Source organism: Orcinus orca, chromosome 10, assembly GCF_937001465.1.
Source record: "Orcinus orca chromosome 10, mOrcOrc1.1, whole genome shotgun sequence".
Taxonomy (NCBI): domain Eukaryota; kingdom Metazoa; phylum Chordata; class Mammalia; order Artiodactyla; family Delphinidae; genus Orcinus; species Orcinus orca.
Genome location: NC_064568.1, coordinates 25259960 through 25280348, shown reverse-complemented (window position 1 = coordinate 25280348; position 20389 = coordinate 25259960). Strand labels below are relative to the sequence as shown.

Sequence of the window (20389 nt, the reverse complement as noted above, 5' to 3'; positions counted from 1 at the left end):
CGCTAGTGGTTGAGGGTCCGCCTGCCGATGCAGGGGACTTGGGTTCGTGCCCTGGTGCGGGAAGATCCCACATGCCGCAGAGCGGCTGGGCCCGTGAGCCATGGCCGCTGAGCCTGTGCTCCACAACGGGAGAGGCCACAACAGTGAGAGGCCCGCGTACCGCAAAAAAAAAAAAAAAAGAGGAGAAAAAAATCACCAACAGAAGCTACTACGGTGGGTAATCCAGATAAACCCACTGTGACTCTGAGGTCGCCAGTGGACCAGTCATGCCCAGTGAAGACAGTCATGGGGCAGGTGGGAGACTGGAGTTGTTTCCTCAAGAGGAGGTGGGAGAAAGGTGTAGCTGGTCTAGCCTTGAACCGACCTGGGGGAGACTCAGAATTGAGTATCGGAGATGAGCTGGGGGAAATAACAGCCTTTCCATCTCACCTCTGACCAGTCTCCTGATTTCCACTGTGGACAAGGGAACTCGTTGCACTTCTGAATGGTGACTTTCTCTTGATGCGTGCATTTGCTATCATCAAGTACGTCATTACGGGTGTTGACACAAATAGCCCTTCTCCTCTGGCTTCCACCATCACAGCTTTTAGAACACTGAAAGGACAAAACAAATGAAATAAAATTATTGCTGAGTTTCTCATCAAGCATGCTCAAGATACTGGCTAGGCTGGGTTGTCTCTTCCAGTCCTTAAGAAACAACCAACCAACAAAGCCTGGTCAATTCTAGTTGTTATTTTAGTCATGTTGATCATGTTACCAATTTATTTACCAGGTTTATACTGGTCAATATTAGCAAACTGGCAAAGGAAAACAAAACTGGACATAGTTTGTGGGATATGAAAAAAGTGTTCTGTTGAGTTGTCCCACCACTCCCAATTTTCCACATGCCATGCTCACATCAGACATTACAAATCAATCATGGTACTCTTCTGCAGTTTTAATGGGGGCAGCCATTATAAATCAATCATGGTACTCTAAATGGGATTTCTCAATGCAGCTCTGCAAGGAGCCATCATCAGCTAATCAGACTTACTCCAAGAAGAAGACTCTCTGAGTGAGAACCAACTTACTTCAGTCCAAGCAGAATAGCGCCAGCCACCAGTGTTACATTCTCCTGAGCATTTTTCCCGGTTGCTTGGTTTGGGGTGACTGCTGCAAAAACTGTCATCAACCTTCTCGGTCTTCCCATCTAGCCTGCTGTATCTGGCACAGTAGATGTCTAATGTGCGGTAACCCAAGCCACACTGGGCACTACATTCACTCCTGCTAGCCACATGCCACCTATGCATAAACAACGGGGAGAAACCAACATTTCTATTAAATATATATGTCTTATTGAGATTCGACTGGTGGAAGAGTTGAGCTCTGTTTTCTTCCTTAACTCAAATACCATGAAACGCAAAGCCACAGTCAGTTACTGAAATCCAATTTAAAACCAGCATTTCCATGTATTTTTCATGGCTGCCAATGTACACGTAAGTCACAGAGTGATAGTCAGTGGTTCTGTGTTTGTGAAGATTCTCCCCTGATACAGTCAATGTGAAATTCAAGTAACCAAAAAAAAAAAAAAAAAAAAAAACCATTGGAATTCAGCAGAGCAAAAAAAGTAATTTTATATTTAAAAGGTTCATGCGACCCAGCCTTTCATTTGTCAAGGAGGCTGCTTTAACAGGGAATCACTGTTGGAAACAATCCCTAGGAAACCTCCTTTACGTGGGCCTGTGCTGGAAAATGCTCAGTGAACATCCTGTGAATTAATAAAGGAATGGATAATTTGGACTATAATTGTGAATTTCAAGTATGCTAAACTGTGTACATTATTATCTGTGAATAAAGACTATAAGTTGCTTGAAGGCATAGACCGTAGTCTATATAACTCAATTACAATTTTTTTTTTTTTGGCTGTTTAGCATCTTAGTTGTGGCACGCGGGATCTTTGTTGTGGCACACGGGATCTTTCATTGTGGCACGTGGGCTTCAGAGTGGGCGGGCTCAGTAGTTGCGGCACATGGGCTTAGTTGCCCAGCAGCATGTGGGATCTTTTTTTTTTTTTGCGGTATGCGGGCCTCTCACTGCTGTGGCCTCTCCCGCCGCGGAGCACAGGCTCCGGACGCACACGCTCAGCGGCCATGGTTCACGGGCCCAGCCGCTCCACAGCATGTGGGATCCTCCCAGACCTGGGCACGAACCCGCGTCCCCTGCAACGGCAGGCGGACTCTCAACCAGTGCGCCACCAGGGAAGCCCAGCATGTGGGATCTTAGTTCTCTGACCAGGGATCGAACCCAAGTCCCCTGCATCAGAAGGCGGATTCTTAACCACTGGACCACCAGGGAAGTCCCACAATTTTTTTTTTTTAAGACTAATTTTTTTTAGAGCAGTTTTAGGTCCACGACAAAACCGAGAGGAAGGTACAGAGATTTCCCACATACCCCTGCCCTCACATATGCAGAGCCTCCCCATCGGCAGCACTCCCCACCAGAGTGGGACATCTGTTACAACTGATGAACCTACGTTGTCACATCATCATCAACTAAAGTCTATAGTTTACATTAGAGTTCACTCTTGATGTTATATATTCTATGGGTTTAGACACATGCGTAGTGAATATATATCCACCATTACAGTATCACACAGACGTGAAACTCCTCTGTGCTCCACCTATTCATCCCTTCCGGTCCCACGATTATTCACTTTTAAAAGTAGATATGAATCTAACAAATTTTTGTCAACTTTATATCCCTAGTACCTATAAGACTTTTTTGGCACACAGCAGGGGCTCAGTATGCACTGATAAATCAAGTGGTTCTTTTAATGCTCCAGCAGTGGGGCTACAGCTTAAGAAAGAAAAAAAATGCTTAAAATGAATAGAATAGTCTAAAAAATGAGCTTGAAACGTGTTTCGTTGATCAAACTTAGCAATCCCAAAAGGATGATTTCTTTACAATCTTCATTTGAATTTGCTCTTGATCGTTAATTCTCTCCTGCTCATAAACTCCGTGACTTGCCAAATACCAATGTCCTAAAAGTTCTCCCTTCTACACTCAGGAAGAGAAGAGCAGCACTGGACACAAGCTTATCTTGGAATTTCTCACAAATGCTCAAAAGTAGGTCAGAGTTGACCCACTCCTACATTTGGCATGTAAAGTGGGCTACTGAGATTTTCCATGGGAGTGACATAGTATTTGGAGGATTTATTTCTAACCGGAACATGTTACATGGGGATTGTAAAACAGTGCTTTATCTCATCCTGTCAAAGTTTAATCTGGGCAAACTCTCACTTCCCTAAGGAAGTGAGGCAAAAAATGTGGACCAATTCAACAGAGGCATCTGGAACTTTCATCCGCCCTTTGATTCTCAGCTACCTTCTCTTTGCCTTCATCATCATTTCCTCGTGGAAGGGTTATTTTCCATCCTGGATAAGGGAGCCAGGAATCCTGCCCCCTACAAGCGCACCAGCAGCTTGGGCTGGAAAAGTGTACCAGAGTTTTCCTGATATTCACACAATCCCCAGAAGCCAGGCAGAGAACGTGGCGTAGTCTGTGAAAAGGTCACAGCACTGCTTTAGGAAAGTTCTCAAAATGCTATCACTTAACTTCACTTATTATCACACTGGAAAGTCATCTCACCTTCAGTGTTCTGAATTCATTCATTCATGTCATGTAACAATTGTAATGTGTTACTATATTGCAGAAAAGCAAAGTGTCTGTTAATAAGTGGAAAACAGAAAAGAATGTGTGTCTCCAGTGGGTGTGTGGAGCATTGTGGCATTAAATAATTTGGGGAACTACTGATTTAAGCAAGTTCCTCTATTGCAGAACTTCTCAGGGCCTTCAGAATGTTAATCTGAATTACAAATCTTCACATAGTGGAGAAGACAGTCAGTAATACTTCTCATACATACTGGTTTGCCGTGGATCATCCTGTTCAACTAGCATTCCATAAAAATGTTTTGGGAAAAACTGTTGTAGAGTTTGAGCAACCAGTATTAATCTTCTCTCCAATCTTTCAGTTTTGCACAAAGATACTTGGCAATTATTAGTATAAATCATAAAAACAGCCACTGTCAAGTTGACAGAGAGAAGACAGACAATAATGCCTTCTTTGGGCTCAGTTTCTGCCTTTGCCTGTTTTTTCAGTAAACAACTTTATTCTTCCAACAATCTGTAAACGCCAGTAAGATATGAGCTTCAATGCTGACATATAAACACAAACTTCTAGGGACTTCCCTGGGGGTCCAGGGGTTAGGACTCTGTGCTCGCACTGCCGAGGGCCAGGGTTCAATCCCTGGTTGGGGAACTAAGATCCCACAAGCTGTGCAGTGCAATCAATCAATCAGTAAGATCTTCTACTTAATTTCAGACATGAGCATGCACCTGTCTAGTTATGAGGCTTTAAAAACTAATCCTAAACTTCCCCTTTTATTCTTTTTATTTCTAAATTCTCCCCCACAAGGTCTGTCACTTCTACCATAGACACGTCTACCAAAAGGCATGGCTAAAATTCCTTCACTTTCTTTTCTTTAATCAGCCAGAGGTGCTATCATCACCCAAGCCGGTTCCCTGAGCTACTCCTCCTTTGGTATCAGCAGAGTTTAAGGTGTTTTTTTTTTTCTTTTTTTATGTTAAGTATAAAAAAAAGCAGGTGGCTTTCTCCAAATGGGGAATTTAGAATAGTACCTTTGATATACCTACTATATGAAATGCAAAGACTTTAAGACCTGACTTTATTTACCTAGTTATTGTGAAATGAGTTTTAATAAAAATCAGAATCAGAAAGTGCAAATACAAGCTCAACACTTATTAGCTAAGTGACTCCAGGCAGGACACTTAACCTCACAGAGGCTCAGCTTCCTTATCTGTGAAATGAGGGCAAGTAGGATCCATTTCATAGGGCTACTAGGAGGATTCAATGAGACAAGGCATGTGTAGCATTTAACACACATGACAGGTACTCACAAAAAGTAGCTGCTGCTATTATTATTATTATTACCCTTGGTATTTTATTCTCTAACCAAGTTCTGAGTAGCATGTAACTCCACGTAAACCATTAATACAAAGTGAAAAGAAATCCAGTTGATATCTTCATAATTCTACATAAAAGTATCATGGATCCAAGGCTACCTTTCAATGCATTCACTTTGTACAATTTGCTTAATTTTTGTTCTCCGTCAGAAAGCTTCCAATGCAGGAGAAACTCTGGAGAACATCCAATTCACCAGCATCATCACCAACTAATGGCAGCTTATTTTAGAATCTGATTGACGTGAAAAATATTAGTTTCTCGAAGAAACAGTTCAAACACAATCTCCACCTCAACTTGGTGCTCCTTGCATAAACTTTAAACAGGGTTCTTCAAAAATCCTTTTTTTTTTTTATGGTCATGTTCTATTACTTGCGGTTCTTTGTACAAACCCGCCTTCCTTGGGATTATAAGAGCATGCTCAGTGCTGCAGGCAGGTGTTCCACAATATCTGCACTGATCCTTTGAGACTCTACCGGCCCCAGCTGGATTCAGTCAGTGGGGAAGTGAAATCTAAGGGAATGCAAGTAGGGCGGGCAACAGACATGGAGCAGAAAACTCCTCAGAGTTATTCCTTTTCACCAAGAGAAATGGAAATGCTTGATAATTCTCTATTCACTCGCCATTTCTTGCCTCAGATTTCAGATTTTTCTTAAATATAGAACTGTTTGCATATCCAGATATCTCTATAGAAATTTTCTTCTAGTTCCCTCCGTAACTCTACATTAGTGCGTTGCAACTTTCACGTATGTAAAAGTTCTCACACTGGGTGATAAACACTGTGGGTGGATACAGAGCATTATGGGTACCTTGATGGACGAGGTTACCTCTTTTCTGTTGCCTTTCCAAACAAACTTTTGCATTTGACGTAACGCCCTCATAATAACACCTATGCAGCGAGTTGTGAGGGTCAAATGAGAACGTTTTTTGGCAAGTGCCATACTCTAGTAGTTGTTTCTAATTCTCAGGAGAAGAACCAGAAATCTGCAGGTATGTGTCTTAATCAGTTTCAGAGGGATGGAAAATGGGCTAAAGCTTATTTCACTGAAACACAAGGAAGGGGGTCTAAAGACTAACAACCACACCTGCTTCTCACATGCAGAGACCTCCTACAAAACCCTCACAATTCAGTGAGGAAACACTGGCCTCACCTCAGGTCACAGTCTGTGCCGCAGGGTTCAGTAATGGGTGCTGGCTGGGGCAGCCGATCACATCTTTGATCAGAAACTGTAAGCTGATCAGATTCCCTGGTACAAACAGGTTTTCGTTTCCGCTCCCCTAAGCAAGGAGGAGAAAAATTATTCAGACAAAGTAGCCTATTCCATAAACTATTTAGACCAGGGACTGGCAAACATCTTCTGTAAAGGGTTAGAGAGTCAATATTTTTGGTTTCGTGGGCCACATGACTTCTGTCGCAGCTACTAAACTCTTGTTATAGGGCAAAAGCAGCTGCTTACAAATGTAAAAAATGGGTGTGTCCGTGTTTCAATAAAACTTTATTTATAAAAGCAGGAAGTGGGCTGGATTCAGCCCACTGGCTGTAGTTTGACAACTCATACTGTAGACAAAAGGAAACAAGATCAACCACATAATACGACTACTAAATCTATGTCTCTGGAAAATCAGCTTGGCAGAGCTGATTTTGCTTGGCTTCACACATAACGAGGAAACCTAGCATATCCTGAATCCCTTGAACAGCTCAACTTGCCAGCCCGAAGTGACCAGATAGATGCAGAGAAAGATTAGAAAATGCATGCAGATCGAAAGGTTTATAGATTGCATGTATTCGGCTGCTTCCAAAAATATAAAAAACACCTTGAATCCCCCAAACTCAACCTAAAAGCAGATACCTTGGCAGGGTTTGCTGCATGCTTGCCAGGGTCCATGACTGTTCCAGTAAAACTGCTGGGGTTTGTCTTCAATTGGAATGTTGAAAGAATAGCGCACATCGGGGTTGTATAACTTTCCCACGGACAACACCTGGGACGTGCAGACAAAATGGAGAGGATGTGTGTGGGCCTGGTGATTCTTGGAGTTAGAAAATGGGCATGGGCTCATTGCCAAGTGTTTACCTGAAGCAAAAGTTCTTGTTCAATGCGATCTGTGGAGTTGATTCTTTCCACTACGTTGTCGGACCCGCTGTACTCTATCACGGCATTCCCAACCCGGATTTCCCTTTTGGACATTGTGACAACAAAGTCTCCATTTAGCAAGAATTCACCTTTACTGCTTGATAAAGCTAAAGACGAGAAAAGAGAATTCATTGATTTGCTGCCACTTGAAATAATACTTTGATAGGCAGACAGCCAGAGTGTGAAGAACGTAGACTGTTCAGCCAGACACGCACAGGCTCAAATCCGAACTCTGCCACCTGGCAACTCTGTGGCCTTGGGACATCACTTTCCTCCTCTCAGTCTTGATCTCTTTATCTCTTAAGTGGAGATAAAACACCTCCCCTTCATGGTGCCCTTGAAAATTAGAAATATAATACAAGCGTGCTAATTAGCCTGGGGTTTTTGAGACAAGCCCCGCAAACACAGGATTACAGATGGAAGCAATGAGCTGTGGTTACCAGAGGAGAAGGGGCGGGGCGGGGGGCAAAAAGGGTAAAGGAGATCAACTGGATGGTGATGGAGACTAAATTTTTCGTGGTGAGCAAGCTGTAGTATATACAGAAGCAGAAATATAATGCTGTGCATGTGAAACTTATCTAATGTTATAAACCAACATTACCCCAATTTAAAAGAAGAAAAAAAGTTTTATGATTTAAAAATACGTATTAATAAAATGAACACTTACAAAATTGGTTCCCACACAAATAACCCTTTCTACTTCATATGAGAATTAGCTGAACCTACTGATCTTTCTTAGTTTTCTCTGTTTAGACAGATGTTGAAATGTAGAAATCCACAGCCAATATGATGCTCAAATATCACTTCCTTGGTGAGGCCCACTGAGGTAGCCAGCCTCCAATATGGCCCCAACAATCCTTGCCTTTTGATAGTCACACCTGTGTTGTTCCCTACCACACTGAGTAGCACTGATGTAATAATAGTAACACTGGGGTAATCACTAGGATACTGTGACTTCCAAGGCCAGGTCAAAGGCATTAGGGCTCCACCTTGCTCTTCCTTGAATCTCTGGCTTTAGGAGAGAAGTCAGATGCCATGTTGTGAGGATACTCAAGCAACCTCATTGAGAGGCGTCTTGCAAAAATCAGTGAGGAACCAAAGCCTACTGCCAATAGCATCTACGTGAGGCATCTGGTAAGTGGATCTGCTAGCCCCAGTCAAGCTTTCGGACAGGTTCACAGCCCTAACTGAAGTCTTCACAGCCACTTCAGGAGAGACCTTAAGCCTGAAACACCCAGCTATGCTGCTCCCAGATTCCTGACACACAGAAACTGGGATATTATATATACTTGTTGTTGTAAGCCACTAGATCTTGAGATAATTTGTTACATGGTAAAACCTACCTGGATCATTGTTTTTAAAACTGCAAGCCCCTCCCATTAGAAGCACAGATTCCATACTTCCTATCCCATTTCCCACCTTAATTTTTCTCCATATCACTTTGTTTATGCTCTCTCTCTCCAAACAGGAATGTAAGCAAGGATTTTTGGACTGTTTTATTCACAGCTATGTCTCAGCTTCTGAAAGAACACATGGTAGATGCTCAAAAAATAGTTTTTTGGGGGAAGAATGAATGAATCCACTGTGAATCTTGCAAAAGATGCAACAATCAGTGAAGCTGTACAAGGAATGTTAGAGAACAGCTTGAGTCAAGTGCCAAGACACTGGCCAACTAAGAACATGACAGAGTTAGACCAGTTAGACATTTAAGAAAAGGAAATAAAAATGGACAAAGAAGATGAGATGACAGCTGCTTCAGAAGGAATAATTTACTCATCCAAGTGTCAAGAGAGACTACTGGGAAAGTGAATAAAAACCTCAGGAAGCTTTTTAAAAAATGACTCGTTTTCAGATTTTACTGTCAAATTCAAACTTTAAGCAAAGAATGTACCACTCTATCACATGACTTGACTGGAAAACTTAGGGGAAAGTATTTATTAATTGCTTATTCTCCATTCTAAAAACGTGGGCATGATTAAAATCAAAATACAATTTTGTTGGATATAAGAAAAAATAAAATTTATTTTCATACTTTTTGATTAATTTCTCAAGATAAAATCCCAATCATATCATGATCAAATCAAATCATATCCCAATCATATCTTCCCCCTAGTATTTACTATAAAAGTTTGGTTTTACTTTAAGTACCTTTTTTTTTTCTTCAGTACTACTGCTGTTTGAATAATGAATTCTCCCATGTTTTGAGCTTGACACGTAGCAGGTACTCAAGAAAGCAGAGCTATTAAACATTTGAGCCCTAAACAAAATACTAGAAAGAGGCCAGTAACCTCCTGTAAGTTGTGCACGATTAGCAAATCTTGGCAGCGAGGGATCCCTTGAAATGCACAGGCCATGTATTTAGGTGAATAAAAGGAATGTGGAAATTGGACCCAGGGTTGGCAAACAGGTGTCCTCCCAGACACAAATGTCAATCATTTGGTACTAGCCGTTCAAGAAACTACGCAGAACAGGATTCCCTGACAGCATCGTGTCTCAGCATCATTGATGACATCTGTCTTGGTTGTGCGATGTGGGGGGAGCCAAGTTATCTTAGGCGTCTGCCAGATCCTAACCTGCCCTTCACTGATGCAGGTGACGCACTGTCTTTCACCAGAAGTAGACCAGAAGCAATGCATACGTAGAAGAGGTTGAGAGGATTTAGGGCAAGTAGATATCATACCCTTATGTGGGAATTAATGAAGGCTTCAATGAAGCTCTGAATATTCCCTGTGGCTCAGTAGCAGTAGTGTCCCTGTTTTCGAGGACACGGGAACCTCACAGAGTTCACCCAGCTGGGCACTATACTGATGCAAGGACTGCTCTTCGCAGGATCAGGAATTAATTGCATCGAATTTGATCCCTAAACCTGCGCTTCATCTACCAGAACTCCTACCTTATAAGCCCCATCTTGGCCCTGAGGTAAAAGTAAGATGCCTTCATTGGAAATGGTTGGGAAGAAAGTGGTGACACAGGAACAAAAGCTTTTAAAAAGATAATCTTTTGAAATAGGCAATCCAGGATCTTGGCTTCTTCTTGATCCAAAATCCTTTGATTGTCCCTCTACTACCAGCAGAACGTAGCTCAAATTCCTTAGCATCACCTTCCTGTATCTTTACAAATCTTATCATGACCTATTCTTCCAACCTCACCATTCACCCCCACCAATAAGCCTCAACCCCAGTCATGTTCATCCCCAGGTCAGCTACACATTTTTCTATATGGAGGTAGTAAAGTGAAGTGGTTAAGGGTACAGGGTCTGAGGTCAGACCAATAACGGTTTTAACTCTTTTCCCATTTTCTGTTCATGTGACCTTGGGTAAGTTATTCAACCTCTCTGAGCCTCAGTTTCGTCCTCTGTATAATGGATTTCTTATAGAATTGTTACAAACATTAAGCAGGATAGTGCATATAGGATTTGGTAGCTGGCGGGTCAAAATGCCTTCAAATGCATTATCTCCTCATCACACTTTTATACTTGCTTAATTCATGGATAAGAAAAGCATGACTTAAACATTATGACAATATTTTCTGAGGCCAGGTGACTTCTAATCGTGGAAGTGTGTCTCCAGAGCCTGTTAACCACTAAAGTTTTCTAAGAAGAAGGTCAACACATATCCACGAAATGAGTGAATGAATTCAGGTATTATCTTATGTACAAATTGAAAGCAAATATGTTTAGCTAGAGATTTTTAAAACTTTAAGATATTTGTTCTGCTAGACTGCATGAGCCTCTTTAAGTAAAGCCAGCATTTAAAAATGCACTTTTCTCAGCCTAAGAAAAATCCCAGTCCATAGTAGGTGCTCAGTCAACGATGTCGAAAGAACAAGTGATTGATGGAACCTGACATTCGTGACAAGGAGAACACACAGCTTCCAGCCAAATAACTGTTTCCCCGTCAGTGTAAACCTCTGACAACCTCATCCCCCCTGCAGCGCCTGTAGCGTGAGACCCACCAGCCATGCAAGATGTAGGAGTTTCAGTGGGTCACTGGTTGGAGGCGAGGTTGTTTCTGTGGCACCTCAGGCCTCCTGAGGCTGCCTCCTAACGTGGGTCACTTACATGGCGGTGGCAGGATGGGCTGCCAGAAAAATCACCCAGTTCTTTCAAGTGAAGTCGCATGCTAGCTACTCAGCTGACGTTTCACTACAAGGGGGGAAATGAGATGTCACAAGGCCAGTTCTGTAAATTAAGCGATAATCCAGTTCTGGCTGTATTCAAAGAGCAATCATCTATCCTATGTTAATTCTGGGGCTCCTTTCCAGTGTCTCCAGGCTTCCTCTCATGCTTATGCTGACCCGGGGGCATTTCACCCTTCACTGCATGCTCCTTATCCCATTAGACGGTGAGTAGGAAAGGAGATAGGAGTCATCAGGTGAAATGGAGTTCCTGCTTTATCTTGAACTGGATCGATTCCTGTCTTCCCACTGCCACCATTAATCAAGGGCTAAGTGTCCTGTAGACAAATAAGCACCATGGAAATGGCTCCTTTTTCTCCTAAAGAAACACGAACATGGTAGCACTGGGTGCAACTTGGCTTCAACCCAACGGGAGGGAGGGGTCTATGCTGAAAGGATGACCTTTGACATGGAGACTTTCTGCTTCGGTACCTTGTGAAACAAATAGTTTCCTGAAAACAACAGTCTACTGCCCAACCTCCCACTAATGCGATTAGGGAGCTAATTTCCTGGGTTGGTTTCCCCCCCATTTCACCCATCAGAGCTGGGCTGCTACAAAGGCCCTCTCTCCTGGAAACTGCTCCTTCACCAACACATGCGAAAAGAGTATGGCTTGACTGACCTTGAAAAAAAAATGTGAGGTATACAGATGATCGCTTAGCAACCGAACAGCTAGGACTGGCCTCCAGCAAGACTCAACCGGGGGCTTTAAAATATTCTTAGAGCATTTGCTGCGCCTTCCTTCAAGCCAAGAGTAAACATTTACACCCGGCAGATTTGATGACAACATCATATTCCTCCTAACTTGTTAAGAAACCACTGTAAGGTTCAAAGGCTCTAAGGTCTTGACCTTCATGCTCAGTGAACTGTGACTCGCCATCTTTGCTTGGACTTTTCATCTGTTTCCAGAGAGACGTTCTTTGGCCAACAGGTAACTTTCCCATAATATTCCATTAAAGAGCCATGACTACCTCAGACTGTCTGTCCCAGATGACAAGTCTTCTTTAATTTTGCTTTCATTCTTTACAAGGAGATTAAGAAACCTCTAGCGAGAAATAAAAGGATATAAGAAGGCCCTCCCCAATTCAGGCACCTGACCTGGTTGATGAAGTTGAATTGAACTGAGGCCACTGCTTGGAAAGAGATTGTTTTTCCAAGAAGGAGAATAACAGTGGAGAATCCTTCTCCTTTTCGATGAGAAGACAGGAACAGCTCAACATGGTGTTTGGCTCTCAGGAAATTAACCAATAAAGGAGGCTGCATGCAATGCTGCTGGATTTAATTAGGAAGTAGTAAGGCCACAGCAGTCACAGGTTCTAATTTATAATCCAGTCCACGAAGAAAAGTGCTTGACCCATTGTGCACAGTGGTTGAAGGAGAAATGTGGGATTCCCCAAAAATAATTTGGATAGGGTCCTCAAGAACTTTGTTAACTGTTTTAAAAGGAACCACTCATTTGCATATTTAGGGTGAGGAAAAGCTGATGCAACCACTGAGAATTGATTCCAAGTAAGATTTTACAGTCTTTAAAGAAGGAATGATTCCGTATATTTCCATCATAACTCCATCCCCCCATTAGGCACATGGCAGGTACTCAGTAAGTGAAGACAGCATGAGCAATAATTATTATTCAATAATTATTCAATAATTTAGCCATCATGTACTTAGTTCATATCATGTGAAGGCTTCATATCAGGAGCTAAAAATATAAAGACACAGCTTCTGACCCTAAAACACTAGTGGTCACATGGATAAATAAGGAACAAGTCTCAAGTGAGTGGATGGTGACTGCAACCTTTTGGCTGCTCAGGTCAAAACCATGGAGTCATCCTTGACCCTTCTCTTTCTCTCATACACCATATTCAACCCATCCACTAATCATGATGGCTCTACCCTCAAAAGATATCCAGAATTTGACTGTGTACTGCCAATTCCACTGCTCCCACCTGGGGACAAGCCTCCAGCACATCTCTCTTTGACTACTGCAAGAACTTTCTAACCCATCTTTCTGTTTCTACCCTGTAACCCTACCTACCGACCCCATCTATTCTCAACATAACAGCCAGGGTACTCTTTAAAAAATATAAATATGATTATATCACGTGTTTCCTTGGTTCAAAACCTCTAGTCGCTACCCTCATCTTTCAGAGTTCAAGTCCTTTCAATGATTATATGGCCCTATATGATCTAGTCCTGATACCTGTTTAATCTCATCTGGGACTCTCCTCTGTGCTTACAAAGCTCCAGCCACACTGGCCTCCCTCTATCCCTGGAACAAACTAGACATATTCCTCTTTTAAGGATTTCACATTGGCTGTTCCCTCTGCCTGGAATGCTCTTCCCCTAGACAGCCATTGTCTCTCACTACAATTCAAGCATTTCAACTCCACTGTTCCCGCCCACTCTCAGTGTCCCAATTTCCTTTATGCTGCTCTGTTTTCTAATTTTACTTATTACCTTCTATTACCTGTTTATTTTCTATCTCCTTCCACTAAAAAGTTCTAAGAAGACAGAAATTTTTATTTTTTTTTAATGTTTTTGTTCTGTTTTGTTCATTGTGCCTAGAACAGGGCCTGGCACATATTAAATAAGTGGCTGGCTGAATGAATGATGAGACATTGCAGAAAATGCTACAACACAGGCATGTGTAAATGTTATATTTAATTAGCACGCTTGGCTAAAGGGTCATTGCTTATCTATAAACGATTTCATGCAGACATTCCAAAATACAGATACGGGTTCTAATTCAATCCAACACATTCTCATTTCTAACTCAATATTTCCAGATGTTTGGACTAAGCCTCTACAAAGGCGGTATTCAGATGCATGGAGTCCCTGCCTGGACATTATAAGGAAGTCCATTCATTTCTTTTAAAAACTGACTGCCCAGCAAGACTGCCCTGATTTCTTCTAGATCTGAGTGCAAGTTGTGCTGCTTTTCAGAGCTAAGAAGAATCTGGTTGTGCAAGGTGACTAGCTGAATCCCTTTCTGTCATTACCCTAGTCCCCATGTCCTTTTTTTAATGAAAAATAATTGGGTGAATTTCCTAATCACTTATGGAAGTTTACAGAATGATAATCTGAAGTGGGACTGGGCTGAGCAAACAGTTGAAAATGAACACAGGGTTGTTGGTGAGCTGTGGTTTGAAAATAGGAAGAGATATGAATTAATCATGTGCCCGGCCATGGTGAGAGAAAGATGAAGAAACTATGAAGTAACAAGATGGGCCACGTTAGCAATGACATAAGAAACATATTGCCAGTATAGAACCTTTTGGAATGACCGGGAATCATGAAATGTTGAATAAGTCCACCTGTGGTCTGCTATTGGTTAAGTCAACTAACACCTCTACTACAACACTGGCATGTCAGTTACCCAAAGGACAGATTTTTTTTTTTTTTAATGACTCAAAAAGAGCAATGATTTTAGGCTAAACTTACAAGGCAAACACTTTCAAAATTTGATTTGGGGATATATGGGGATATATGTATATGTATAGCTGATTCACCCTGTTATACAGCAGAAACTAACACACCATTGTAAAGCAATTATACTCCAATAAAGATGTTAATGGGGCCTATTTTCTAAGATCCAGAGTCAATTCCTTGATACTGACTACTGTAACTACACAACTCTTAAATCAACAGGCTGACGGTGTAATGCACAAGGGAGAAATAAAATAATGAGTTTCAAGATCAACTTCTTTCTTTTATGAAAATACATGACATCTGAAAGCTGTCCACCTGCTGTAGGGGAAAGGAAGGAGCCTCTGCGAACTGCTCCAGAGAACCAGAATTCCTGCAAGTGGCAGGGGGAACCCATCTCACCTAAGTAGTTATCATCCTCTGATTTCCCTGAGAAACTGTGCTGCCGCACATCGATATTGGTAGCACCAGCTGGAATTCGGACCACAATATTGTAACCTGAAAAGAAGTGAGCAGAAATTGAGCATCCCACAGATTGGTTCATTTTCTCTAAGCATGGTGTAAAAGGTGGCAACAAAGGAATACAATATAATTCTCACTATTAGGTGCCTTATAGCCAGATGGGTAATGTACCTTATCAAGACTCATTTTACACTTGACATGAATATTTTTACATATTACACGTGGTTAACAATGCTTACACTTCGACTATTTTCCTTCTCATGGTTCTTAGGAACAAATTCTTACCATAATGTACTGTATTAAATGTTCCTGCCACTGTTTTGCACGAAGAATTATCGCCACCACAAACCCCACATTTATCTCTCCGGGCTTTTGAGTTTAAAACATGATCGCATCCAGCTTGCTTTTAAAAAGAAAACAGTTGAAATACATGGTAAGTATTAGAGAGATTATAAAATGATAAGTAATGTGTTTCTTTGAATGAGGTGCATTCAAAATGACAAGAACTTTTAAGTCTCTTTAAACTTTCAAGGGTTGGGAACTCAAATTGTCTTTAGCCTTGCTGTGGGAAAATGTGGTCCTTGGACCAGCAGCCATGGGCATCCCCAGTGATGTTGGGGATGCAGAATCTTAGGCCCCACCCAGATGTACTGAGTCAGAGTAGATTTTCTGGCATGCTAATAAGACCCTTAAGTGCTTCGTCTACAGATTAAAGAAGACTAGAGAAGCACTAGTCTACAAGTAAGTAAAGTAAATGAGGAAAATAGCTCAGGAATGAAAAAAAAAAAAAGAGAGGTTGAGGACTGTATCCCATTAAAGAGCTCACACCGCATCTTAAGGGAGCAGCCGCTGTCCACTGCAGGCTACTGCTGCCATGCAGAAATAGGAGCCCAGTGTTGACGTATCCCAATGTTTCAAAAGGGACTGGAAAATTTGATTTTATGTGAAATCCCCTATGTTTAAATACAGGCTATGAATGGAAGACAAAAGCATGACTCCAGGCTGCCAGGTTGAGGCCTCAGGCTCTAAGCGGCCTCTTTAATTTCTTCACATCTTAATGCAATGCAGCAGTGTAGACTGGGGTCTGAAAAGGACACCGGCAATCACCAGAAGACCAGGAGGACAGAGTTCACATCCTCAACTATTTTGTTCCTTCGAATGAACTAGTCTTTGAGGAGACACTCAATGTTTTGCTCTAGCGCATGGACTAAAAAGGAAGTCCGCACCGTAGCTGTGGGTCAGGAGGCGGGTGAAGCTCATAGGGGCTCTTCAATCAAATCCTACCAATGAGGAGCTCCAATGTGCCCTGGACTCCATGCAAGGAACAGATACATCATCTCAGAGCCTGGCTGCGAGGGAGGAGTTCTGACTGGTGAGAGCTGGGAAATGGTGCCAAGCCCTCAAGAAATCAGCACTCTGACGCTTTACCATCTGCCAGAAGGGTCTCGATTTCCCTCCCAAGAATAATTTGCCTGTATGTCTTTGGTAGAAGTTATCCTGCTTCAAATCAGAAATCTGAGTGAGGCCGGCTCTTCCTCGTAACATCTTTTTGGAGCACAGCTATTCAATCTCCAAAACTCACTGTCAGGAAGCTTTTGGGTTTAACCTTATGCACTGTGGTTATCGTAAAGAAGTATGTGTGTCAATTATAATAAATCTTCACAGGGAGGTTTTTTTCAGACTCCCACAGAGAGTGTCAGAAAAACCTAGGGCAGTGGTTCTCAAACTTTGGCATGCATCAGAATCAGGTGGTGCTGGGCGGGATAAATTAGGAGTTTGGGACTAACAGATACACACTACTATACGGAAAAGAGATAACCAACAAGGACCTACTGTATAGCACAGGGAACTATACTCGATATTTTGTAATAACCTATAACGGAAAATAATCTGAAAAAGAATACACACACACATAGGTAACTGCATCACTTTGCTGTACACCTGGAACTAACACAACATTGTAAATCCACTATACTTCAATAAAAAAAATAAATCAAATAAAATAAAACATAAAGAAAAAAAAAGAATTGGGTGGTGCTGATGTTGGTCCGGGGGCCCCCACTTTGAGAACCACTGCCCTGGAGATGATGCACAGATACTAGCAGCTGCTATTCTATGAAGGAAGCCACACATTCCAGCTTGGCAGCAAGACAACACAGTGAAGAAATCGCCATCTGGGACTCACCCGGCAAAGGCCTTGGACACAGATGTCATTGGTGTCCTGGCCACATGGAGTTCCATCTACCACTCTGTCACGGAGCTGATAGTAGGCCGTGTTCCCCGCCACCCTGCAGAACAGCTTGCAGCGGTCCTTCATCAAAACTAGACAGGAGAGACACCATGCAACGTGACTTTTGTGCCTGGACCCCGTGCCAGCCTGCCAGCCACGAGCACGTCTCCAGATGCACTTACTTCCACTGTACTTCGGGACCCAGCGCACGTTCGGAAGCAGACCATTGATGTTGAAATGCTTTCCATCAAAGTGAGCACACTGCTCGTCTCGGAAGTCTCGCTTCTGCTTGGGACATGGCTCCGTGTTGCAGGACTTAAATTTCATTCTGCGCCCTACACAGTACTTCCCTCCATTTTTTGGCCTGAGAAAAGGTAAAGAACACACGTGCTGTATTATAATGTATCTCTCCCCATCACTTGATAATGTAAAGAACACACATACTGTATTATAAAGTATTTCTCTAATGTATCATAATGTCATGTATTACAATGTGGCTTCCTGTCTTTGAGGGAAGCAAATGTGAAGTAGACAGTGACAGTGGCCAGGGCAAGGGCTCTGGAATCTGGGTTTGCACTCTGCCTTCAATATCATTAAGTGTATAACCTTGGGCCAGTCACTGAAGGCCCTTGAGCCTCAGCCCTTCCATTTGTAGAATGGGAAGGCACCACCTGGTAAGGCTGTTTTGAGGATAAAATAGGACAGCATCTAACTTAAAGTGTGAAACATAAAACCTGGCGTCTATTAGGCCATTCTGTGTCCTCCTTCCCGTGAACATCCACAGTCCTTCAGTTTTAAAAACATAGAAGGACAAAAGTACAAATGAGTACTTGGAATGCTCTTGTCTACCTTCCGTATTGTGGTACTTTCATGGGCAACCATCCTAAAACTTGCACCATTCCATTTCCATTCATTTCTGTCCCTCTTCTCTCTTCCTCTCTCTCCCTGCATGACCATTGTTTTTGTTTTGTTTTACAAATAAGATGGAATAAGATGTGCTCATATTTTGACTAACTTAACAGGAGAGAGTGTAAAGGTTTCATTAACTTTCGTGTGACAGGAGTACGGAGGACGCCTTGCAAAGCATCACAATGCAAATTTAATCTCAGCATGCAACCCCGTTCATGGATTTTCCAGATGTGACCCAGAGAGTATATTAAACAACCCGTCTCCCGGCAGTCAACAGCTTGCCAAGTGCATCACAGAGACGGGAAGATCACAGAATCGGAGGAAATTGGACTCACTCACAGCCCAGGGCTGGAGCAGCTCGGATACCAGAGCTACTCGGATACCACAGGTACCACAGTTGAGGGCACCTCTCAAACTGAAAGATTTCTACCTTTTCTCTTTAGAATGAATCTTTCAGAGTAATTTGGACCATAAGAAGTGGTTTTTTTTTTTTTGGTTTGTTTTTTTTGCTTTGTTTTGTTAACAGGGCTTGGGGAAGGGAAATATATCCACGACTATAAAATACAGAATGAGGGGCAGTCTAGCTGAGCCCGTGAGGCTCTAGAGTTGCATCCGGCTTCTTATCTTGGCCCCACCCTCACTGTGTGACCTTAGACAGAGTTCTTAGTCTCCCAGAGCTTCGGTTTCCCTCTTCTCTAAAATGAGTGCACACAGCAAATGCCTAAAAATGTTAGTGACTATGATGTTACACGTCAGCACAACCCAACCTAATCCCATCCGATTCAGCGGTTTCTTTGTTTTGAGTACCAAATCTGAGCTATGACGTGTGCACCGTGAGGCAGGTCTCAGTGGTACTGCAGAGTGCCCGAGTCTCAGGAAGGGCTGCCTGGCCATGATGCTGTCATAAACATGTTCCATCCACCAAAGATTTGCAGAGGGTGGTAAGAGCATGGGCTTTGCAGTTACAAGCTGGGCAACCTTGTGTAAGTTACCTGGTCTCCGTAAGCTTCATTCTGCACATGTAAACAGAGATGATGCTATGTGCACCTGAAAGGCTTGTTATAAACGAGGAGCTCAGCAAGGAGTCTCATAACTAACTATTCATTGTTATTATGAAGAAGACTGCATCTAGGGATGCAAAACGGCTCAAAATCCAACAGTATCTATGTCTGATCATTTCCCCATTAGGCCCATATGATTTATATCTGCCTTGTGTGCTTGAGTCGCCCATATTCACTCATATCTTGCCCAAGGGGAGGGTAGCTGAGGTACTTTTAGATCAAGGGATGGAAGGTTCAGAGAAGTTAAGGACTTTGCCCAAGGTAACACAGCTAATAAAAGAAAAGAGGACTGGAATTCAAGCTTCCCAGGTTCTCCCACTGTGCTCTTCCTGCTTCATTCTCCAGGAACTATGGTCCAGAGTCCTGTCTTTTTCTTTTTTGGTGCCATTTAGAGATACAGCCTTGGTTTTCTGGATACCAAGTTCTTCTCTCAGTACCAAAGCACCCCAGTCTCATGCATAAAATATCACTGATGACACATGAATAACTCGGGCTCCTAATGCTGTAAAACCTGTTTTTCCTTCTACAAAGAAGACCCCTTCAATTTTTTTCTCAAACTGAAATGATCTCTGTGGAATCTTTTTAAATGTCCCAACGAACTACAATGGATCCATCAGATCATTTACCTGTTGTCTGAAAGTAACTCATATTTCTTTCCCTTTGAAAATAAATTTTTTTCAGTGATTTTTTTTCTTTCGGTTCTCTTATATAAGAAGTGTTTTCTGACTCTCGAAATTGATCAAGAGCAGCAGTTCCTCGGGCAGCAAAGAGTTAACATTTGCAGGTGGCTTCCTGATTCACATGGTAACAGAATCCACCTTTGCTTGCTTCGACCACTATCAAATGTCAAAGAGCATTTTGTGACTTATTTCTATAAATGACATTAAAAAAAATAAAGAACACACAGAAAACACTCCATGTAAAAGGCAATATTGCCAAAGGTTATAGATACAGATTCTGGAAACAGGATTTG

General features: G+C 42.3%; 1 protein-coding gene across 4 annotated transcripts in view; it reads right to left on the bottom strand.

The window, feature by feature from the left end:
• The window catches only part of ADAMTS9 (ADAM metallopeptidase with thrombospondin type 1 motif 9), a 226339-nt gene that overhangs the window by 153049 nt on the left and 52901 nt on the right, over positions 1–20389 (bottom strand). For all 4 annotated transcript variants that reach the window (XR_007479510.1, XM_004267994.3, XM_033424784.2 and 1 more), the window contains 9 exons: positions 17629–17810; positions 17402–17538; positions 15502–15619; positions 15157–15252; positions 7093–7259; positions 6871–7000; positions 6172–6298; positions 1071–1281; positions 430–594 (listed from right to left, as the gene is read on the bottom strand). Coding sequence is in view for 3 of the 4 variants with exons in the window: in XM_004267994.3 (XP_004268042.1) it covers positions 430–594; positions 1071–1281; positions 6172–6298; positions 6871–7000; positions 7093–7259; positions 15157–15252; positions 15502–15619; positions 17402–17538; positions 17629–17810 (1333 nt within the window). In the remaining variant the exon portion in view is untranslated. The remainder of the gene's footprint in view (positions 1–429; positions 595–1070; positions 1282–6171; positions 6299–6870; positions 7001–7092; positions 7260–15156; positions 15253–15501; positions 15620–17401; positions 17539–17628; positions 17811–20389) is intronic.